The sequence below is a fragment of the Cnephaeus nilssonii genome (genome assembly GCF_951640355.1).
Source record: "Cnephaeus nilssonii genome assembly, chromosome: 13".
Lineage (NCBI taxonomy): Eukaryota > Metazoa > Chordata > Mammalia > Chiroptera > Vespertilionidae > Cnephaeus > Cnephaeus nilssonii.
This window is the reverse complement of record NC_137084.1, coordinates 39628335-39636745: the sequence shown is the minus strand read 5'-3', so window position 1 is coordinate 39636745 and position 8411 is coordinate 39628335. Positions and strand designations below refer to the sequence as shown.

Below are 8411 nucleotides of genomic sequence, written 5' to 3'. Positions count from 1 at the left end.
TTCAATCCAAGAAGTCCTCTGGTTTTATTGTAAAGAAAATGGGGAGAAGGGTCTGGGCCAGATTCGCATCAGCAGCCCTGTCAGTGACTGCAGCCCAGGAGGCTGTTCATTCTCAGGGGCTGGGGAAGGGCTTTGCTTGCACTCAGTTCCTCCACATTGCTGTAGCAGTACAAATTGGGGCCATCGACGAGGTACAAGCCGGAGCCATTGGCAGAACATGAATTGGGGCCAAGCGACTTTTCCATGCACAGGGCCCCATCAACCTTCTCATGGGGCCAAGGAAGCTCTGTCCATGTCGCCTGAGCTCCTAACTTCATGTCCAGCCACCACAGCTGTCGTCCTGTGAAGAAGGCACCAGATATAACATGGCTTCCACATCATGGGGATCCTGACCTAACCCTTCTCAGGCCCTGATGGTGATCCATGCTATGGAGAAGTAGTAGAACAAGCCACCCCTTAGCACCAGTTGCCCCTCACCTGCCATGATGTGGAGTCGAGAAGACCCAGGACAGATAAAGGCTGCATCCACAGACACAAGGCTGGTCCCAGGAGGGCTCCCTAATTCCTTCTCCAGCCGTTTTGGATATCCATCTACTAGGGTATAGCCTCCTTTTGTCAGGAAGATATAGATCTGAGTGCCCTGGAGGATAAGAGATGTTAATCAGCATAGAACTGGATTTTCTCCCAGTCTTTGCCTCAAGCCTCTCTCCCTCCTAACACATACCTGGACCAGATAGAGTTTATCATCCCAGGAAAAGGCAGCATCCACTGTTGAAGGACCCTTGGGCCACTGATGGACAATGGGCCAGCTATGCCACCCATCCTTGCTGCCATCCAAACGCCAGTAGTGGGACCCTGTGGAGTATCAAAGGCACCTGTAGTGCTGGTGGTAAAAGGCCAGGCAGTGAAGAGGCAAGTGACAGATGTAGGGGTGAGTCCTGAGAGGAAGGAGAGAATGCATCCAGAGGCCAAGAGGGAAGAAGACACATAAGAGAAAGTAGAGAAGGACTTGATTGGCAAAATTGGGCATTGTGGCCTGAATGGAACTGGAGTCAGCAGGGGCCTGACAGAAGGGCAAGAATAAAGAACAGTGGCCAAGTTGCCTGGTAAGGCCAATGTCATGGGGTTTGTTGGGGTTTCCTATGAATCTCAGATGCCCATGTGCAGAGATGTTATAGACAAGGAGAGAGTGACCAGAAGTTAAAAGGGAAGCACCACAGAAAGCTTCCAAACTTCCATGGAGTGTTCTCACTCTGGCTATATTCTCTAATCCCCGGGGGTGGGGGAAGGGGGAGGATAGTAGGAGAGTGAGGGAGTAGCCAGAGCAGCACTCTAATTTTCTTTTCTCCTTTCCATAGCAACTTACTAAACGACTTGTCTAAGCTCTCATTTACCTTTACTTTCTCAACCTACTTCACTTACACTTCTGTTTCCCTCCTCTACTGAAATTGTTCAAGGGCACCAGTATCCTCCAACTTGCCAAATCTACTGGTCCATGGTTCATTCTCTATCTCTCAGCAACATTTGACTGTTGACAATTCCCTTCTTTAAATATCTTTTTTTGGATCTTGACTCCTATGATACCAGACTCTCCCATGTTCCTCTTGTCTTGTTGACTATTCTCTTCAGCCTGATGTCTCATACTGGAATCCTCTAGTTTGTCCCTCTTCTCTACACTCACTCTCTTGGTGATTTCACCCAGTCCAGGGCTTTAAATCCATCTACATACTGATGACTTTCAATCTATTTTCTTTAGCTCTATAGGACTCTCCTTTGAATGTTCGGCTCAAACATAACTGCCTACTTGACCTGTCCATTTGGGGCCACTAAGGCACCAAAAACCAAATATGTCTACCTTTGTGTTAGGCACCAAATATGTCTAAACGGATTGCTGCTCCCACCAAACACACACACACACACACACACACACACACACACACACACACACTTATTCCTTCCATAATCTTTCTTAATTTTAGAGAAAGGAACCACTAATCACCTAGCTAATCACAAAAAACTGTCATTTTTTAAATAAATTTTTAAATCCTCACCTGAGGATATACTTTCCTTATTGATTTTTAAAGAGAGAGGGGAGAGAGAGAGAGAGAGAGAGAGAGAGAGAGAGAGAGAGAGAGAGAGAGAGAAAGAAAGAAACATTGATCAATTGCCTCCCATACATGTCCCAATCAAGGATGGAAACTGAAACCTAGGGGAACATACCCAATACTGTACTTTTGATTTAGGAGTTCAGCTGCATTCTATTCATAGCCACATGGCCTTAAGGTTCTATGATCTTTCTACATCTCTGTGTGGTCCCTGTGACCCTGTTTTCTCTCTATCTCTCTCTTCCTCTGTGTGTGTGTGTGTGTGTGTGTGTGTGTGTGTGTGTGTGTCCTCCCAGTGGTCCCATGCACTCACCATAGCTGCATGCTCTCCTGATACTTAAGTGTTTTGACTCTGGTATATATTCTCAGTATAGGTCTATATTTTTCACTGCAAGTATATATTTCATCATGGATGTATGTTCTCATTACAGCATGCATTCCTGTTGTGGGGATATGATCTTGTGACTGTGTCTTTTTCATTATAGCTTGGTAGTCATATATGATTATATTTGTTGTCCCAGGGTTTAGGAGCAAAAAAGGATTTTCACTACTCCATGTTCTCACCTCTGTTTTACATTTGTATCTGATCATATATGTGTCTTGGGCTGAGTATAATGTGGTTGTTTGCTCTTTCTCTTGGAACTGTTCTGGAGTGTGGATCAACACCTGTCACTCCCTGCCCGACTAACCCCAGAGCATCCCAAGGTATCATTAGATGGCTTTTGCCAATTAATGCTGCTAGTCTGGAGAGAGGTTTCTCCATTGGTCACTCCGAGGGGAAACCTCCTCGGGCCAGTGAAGCTATCTCTAAAGGTCTGAGGGACCCAACAGTTCTTGGCTAGTTTTTGCTACTGGGCCTATCTCACACCCAGGTAATGCTGTTCTCAGAAGCCTGGACAGGAGCTTCTGGGAACCTGGAAAAAGACTGAGCTTCTGAAGATAAGCTCAGGGGGCACCAGAGGACCCAGCAAGACATGCAAGGGCAAAGGTAATATGAGGAGTCAAAGGGACCCAGAGAGGTCAGGAGAGGTCACAGGCCTGGGAGTAGATGGGACTGGGTGGCAGAAGTTAGAGGCCTGGGCAGTGAGGGGCAAGTTGAACAATATATACCAGAGGAGAAGGGGCATGCAAAAAGACATGCTAAGGATGGGAGCTGAGGGACAAAGTAAGGGACACAGTGGTGAAAATGAAGGAAATGTATCAGAGATGGTAGACACATGAAAGAAGTGAGAGATGCAGAGGGGCGAGATGGGGGACTTGGGGATATCTCTTACCACTGAAGGCATAGGTGGCACCATGGTTGTCAGACAGCAGTGCAGACAAGACTACATCTGAGTGACAGCGCATCTCCTTATAGCCATGGTGGGTACCATTTCCATGGCTGGTCCTGTTCCTGTGTCCATGGCCTTGGAGGAAAAAATAGGCAAGGAGAAACAAAGACAGAGGCCAGAGGTCATAATGAAATCTGAGGTGGAAGAGATGATTGGGGTTAATGGGGTGTAGGCTTCCACCAGACGAGGACAACTGGGGAGAGCCAGAACAGAAATGGGGCTAGGGCAAGGGCCAAGGTCTTACACCACAAAGGTAAGGTGGGAGCTGGGCATATGGATAGATTCCAATGAGTCCCAGGGCCTGGGGCTTTCTCACCTCTGCCAGGGCAGGGCATGAAGTAGTCTCGGACATCCAGTGGGTACTTAGGAAGCACCTCTCCCGTGACAGGGTTGAAGCGTAGGAATTGGTTACCCCGGAAGCAGAAGTAGCGGCCAATCCATCGAATGGCAGAGGAGCAGTTCCCAACGGCCGGCCAGTTACGTTCCTTTTTGGTTTTTGTAGCCAAGTCCCAGAACCATGTGTGGTTACCTTTGTCCAATCAATCAACAAGCGTTCGGTGAGGCCAGCCTATTCCCTCCTTTACCTGGGTGGACCAGACATGGTCCTGGCTACATGAAGCTCACAGCCCAGCAGGGAAACAGTTGAAGAGAGTGATCATACAGTAAAATTCCACAGCAAAGTGCACATAATCAGCTCAGCAAGGGCAGTGGGAAGAGTCAGGGGAAAATTCCCAGAGAAGGTGATACTTAAACTAAAATCTGATGCAGGAGTTATAAGGCAGATGGGAGGAGGAGACAGAATTCCAGATAGAGGAAAGCCTAAAACACGAAGGAAATTGGGTGTACAGGGAACAGCATGGAGCTTCTGGAGCTTCATATTCAAGGTAAGGGTATGATGAGAGTTGAGGCTGGAGGGTCAATAGGGACTTGGCCATGGAGAACCTTGTATGTAAGACTAAGGAACATAGATTTGTCTGAAGGGTCATGGGGAACAATGAGGAATTTTTAGTAGAATTATACCCAGTTACCGTCCCCAGGATAACTTCCTCTACTTGACCTTTAGATCCTAACTGACCTATTTCATTCCTTCCTTGGGGAGCCATATAGTGAATCCACCACCACCACTGATCCTACCACTGCCTCTGTCACCACCCACCCACCATTGCTCCAGCCTCTCTCATTCTGGACTGACCTTGGAAGAAGAGGATGCCCTCACTGTTGCATTCTCCACGGTGACATTCCACAGCTGCATCCACTGGGGAAGGGATTCCAGGAAACTCATCTTGGAGCAACTTTGGGTATTCCTCCTCTTTCTCCTTAGGAGGGTACACCCAGACTTTGTCCCCCTGCATACAAAAGCACTCTGTTTTGAACTATGTTCCCCACATACTGCCATCCTGCATTTACACACAGCATTTTTGGTCTGTTGCACTTACACAATATCCTCCTGCAGCCCCACATACTTCCAGTCCATCTGTAGACGGACTGTCCCCATACCCATCACTATTACTATAACACACACATCTGGCTTTGTACAATGGACACTCCCATGGCACACTTACTTGTAACACCATTAATGTTGGAAAACATCCAAAAATAGTGATCCTGTAATCACTCATCTATGTATACATGCATTTGTTCATTTATCTATTTATTCATTCATTTATTAATTCAAGAATGACCACAGATATAGGGGGTAAAGGCATGACAAGGCTCTGTCTCTGCCTTCAAGGAGTTCCCTGTATAAGTGCAGAAAAGATCCACCATCCGAGCCATGCAGCCACCAAGGTGGATGTGAAGTGCACTGGGAATATAGGGAGAATGCCTGATCTACCTAGAGAATTCCTGGAAAACTTCACAGAGGAGGACACATTTGGGCCAAGAATTGAAAACTGAGCAGGAATTTTCCACGTAGACAAGTATGGAAAGGGTATCCCCAGCAGAGGGAGCAGCACATACAGAGCATGCTCAGAGAAATACATGTAGTGTCATGAGTCTAGTACAGTGAATGTGGTGGGGATGGGAGATAAACCTGAAAAGATAACCAAGGGCCAGATCCTGAAACCCACATGCACCTGGCTTGCAGGAACCCGCATGTGGTGGTGCCATTTACTGAAATAGGGAACATAGGAAGAGGGGGGTCCCTGTGTAAGAAAGATACTAAGTTCAGTTTGGGTGATGCACCTATGAAACATGTAAGTCGAAGATGTCTGCCATAAAATTGGAAAGAAATGCCTGGAACTCCAGGGAGAAATCCAGATCTGGTGTCCACAACAGACTCCTCAAAGCCATGGCATTAGTATACAGCACCAAGGGAGAGTGTGTGGAAGAGTTGGGATGGATCTCCGAGGAACATTTGAGGACTGACTAAGGATAAAAAGCCTGCGAATGAGCAGGAAAAGAAGCAGGAGGGAAAACAAAGCTGCCAGTGAGACCCACCCAACCTCACAGCACCTTTGTGCAAGTGAGGAGAAGATACCCTTTCCTCTGAGCAGACACAGCCTGGGCCAGGGCACATGACTTGGTGAGCACAGTAGGCTGGATTTCATCTGTCACTCACCCCCTAGGCTGCATTTCATCTGTCACTCACCCCCTAGGCTGAGTTTTATCCGTCACTCACCCTCTGAGTTTCATGTCATGCGATTGTGTTGTGTACAACTAGCCACCATATGAAGAGGACCAGATGCAGGGTCACGGAAGCCAAAGGAAGAAATTGCCATGAAGGAAAGGATGGCCAAGAGTGTGAGGAGTGGCAAAGAGATCTGGACGAAAATCAAAACTAAAAAATAGCCTTGGATACAGCACCTTCTAAGCTCACATGCACACACTGCCTTAACCTGAGTTTTTCAGGAAGGGCAGGCACAGGGGGAGGAAACCTGGAACTTATTAGTAAGGGCTGCTTGCCAGGGTCACTTGGGGGAAAGTCTCTCATGTAGATTCCAGCACTTCTTGGCCCAGCCCTGACCTTGACCCAGCAGTACCTTGATCACGAAGACACTGTCATGACCAAGGCGAAAGGCGGCATCCACGGAGCTGGTCTTCCACTTCTCTGAAATCAACTCGTGGGACCAGTGGTGAGCTGTCCACATGTACTCCCCTGAAAAATGCACTCACTGAGAGACCAAGAACAAAGTTTTGGTCTACTGAGATAGTTACAGAGAAGCTGTGGGCGATATTCTCAGGTAATTCCTAAGATCTCCCACAAGTGGGATACACCCCTGGTGAAGGGGACCAAGTCTGAGGTCTCAAATGCCCCAACCCCAGCCTCTCCTACCTTTAAAAAACAGCATGGTCCCATTTTCACTCAGAGTAGTAGCATCAAAGCTCCAGCCATCTGAGCAGAGTTCTGAGGTGGAGGTGGGGAGATGACAAAGTAAAAGACCAGTCAGATGATAAAATGCAGAGGCACAGACAGATAGACACACTCAGGGAGTCGGGGCCTCACCAAGCATGTCTGGGACCAGCTGGTTCCTATTCCCACCTTCAGCTCCACTCCCAGAGGCACTAGTCCTAGAGAGAAGGCAGAGAGAGGTCTTTCTTAGCTCCTGACCCCAAACTTGCCCAGGCCTAAAACCTGGCTCTGTCCAGCTCTAGCCCAGACCCCAGTCCTCCTTCCCCAGCATCAGCTTTACTCACGAAGTAACAGGGTGGGCAATGGCCAGAGACCAGCACAGGCCCAACAGCCCCAGGGCAACTAGTGTTCCCAGTGCCCGAGCCATGCTGAGCTAGAGAGGCCACAGGACAGCTCTTGTCACCTGGCTGAACCCCCTTTATAGAGATGGCAACAGTGCCGCCCCACCTCCAAGCCTGCTGGGAATGAGCTACCTCTAAGGTTTAGGCCAATATTGGCTGATTACATCAGTGTAAATAAGGTCAGGGTCCAGGCAGAAATCTGTGTCCAAGACTAACTGTTCCCGGCAGGAGGCCCCAACCCCCTCCAATGACTTTTTAAAAAATATATATTTTTACTAGTGACCCAGTGCATGGATTAGTGCACATTGAAAGGAAATTAATTAGAAGGTGGCCAGCAGGACGGGTCTGTGTGAGACAGGCCAGACACGCCCTGGAGCCAACCTCCCTCAGTCCCTCCCTGGCATCTTTGGAGTGATGAGGGTCCCTCCAGCAGGTGGGGTCCCTCAGCCTGGCCTGCGGGGTCAGGCCGAAACCAGCTCTCCAACATCCCTCAAGGGGTCCTGGAGTGCAAGAGGGCACTCTGCAAAGTTGCTGTCATACAGGGTGTGGAACGCAAATGCAAATGTGCAGTAAACCAGATTCGAGGCCGACAGTGCCCCAGCAACAACATAACCCACAGTCAAGGTGGAATCGTGCAGCCCCACGAGGAATCGGGCTCCCTCCTCTCTGGTTTTGGGGTGCATCACCCGAGAACCTCCACTGCCAAGTCACTGTAGCTCAGTAGCTCCTGCATTGAGCGTCTGCCCCCTGGTGGTCAGTGTGCATCATAGAAACCAGTCAGATGGTGGGAGGGACACTTAGCATATTGGCCTTTTATATATGGAGATTGATTTCAGAAAGGAAGGGAAAGGGAGAGAGAGATAGAAACATCAATGATGAGAGAGAATCATTGATTGGTTGCCTCCTGCACAACCCCTACTGGTGATCGAGCCTGCAATCTGGGCTTGCGCCCTTGACTGGAATCAAACCTGGGGCCTCCAGTCCACAGGCTGATGCTCTATCCACTGAGCCAAGCCAGCTAGGGCTTCAATGACTTTTGAGCAGTGACTAGCCCATGCCACTGATGCCCAGTTGTGACTCTCATCACCTTGGTGATGGATCTGGTTGCCCATAAGATCAAGGAAGTGGGTAGATTGATTGAAGATCACCTTTCTGTGGTTAGATTTACCTCTATCATGAGGAGGAGAGAAGAGGAGCACGCTAACATTTTTGTGTACTGGGTGTCAAGCCCTGCTCCAAGACAGCTAAAGACACTGATATTATATATACTTAGCAAGCACAT

At 48.4% G+C, this 8411-nt stretch overlaps 1 protein-coding gene across 1 annotated transcript; it reads right to left on the bottom strand.

Annotated features, from left to right (window-relative positions):
- On the bottom strand, nt 1-7224 carry HPX (hemopexin). Its single transcript, XM_079788997.1, has 10 exons — nt 7073-7224; nt 6882-6946; nt 6711-6782; nt 6418-6533; nt 4629-4782; nt 3753-3965; nt 3380-3511; nt 725-855; nt 478-640; nt 1-340 (listed from the first exon to the last, which is right to left on the bottom strand). Exons 1-10 carry the CDS (start codon nt 7153-7155, stop codon nt 81-83), a joined length of 1389 nt encoding a protein of 462 aa, XP_079645123.1. The 5' UTR covers nt 7156-7224; the 3' UTR covers nt 1-80.
- Nucleotides 7225-8411: the final 1187 nt, after the last annotated feature.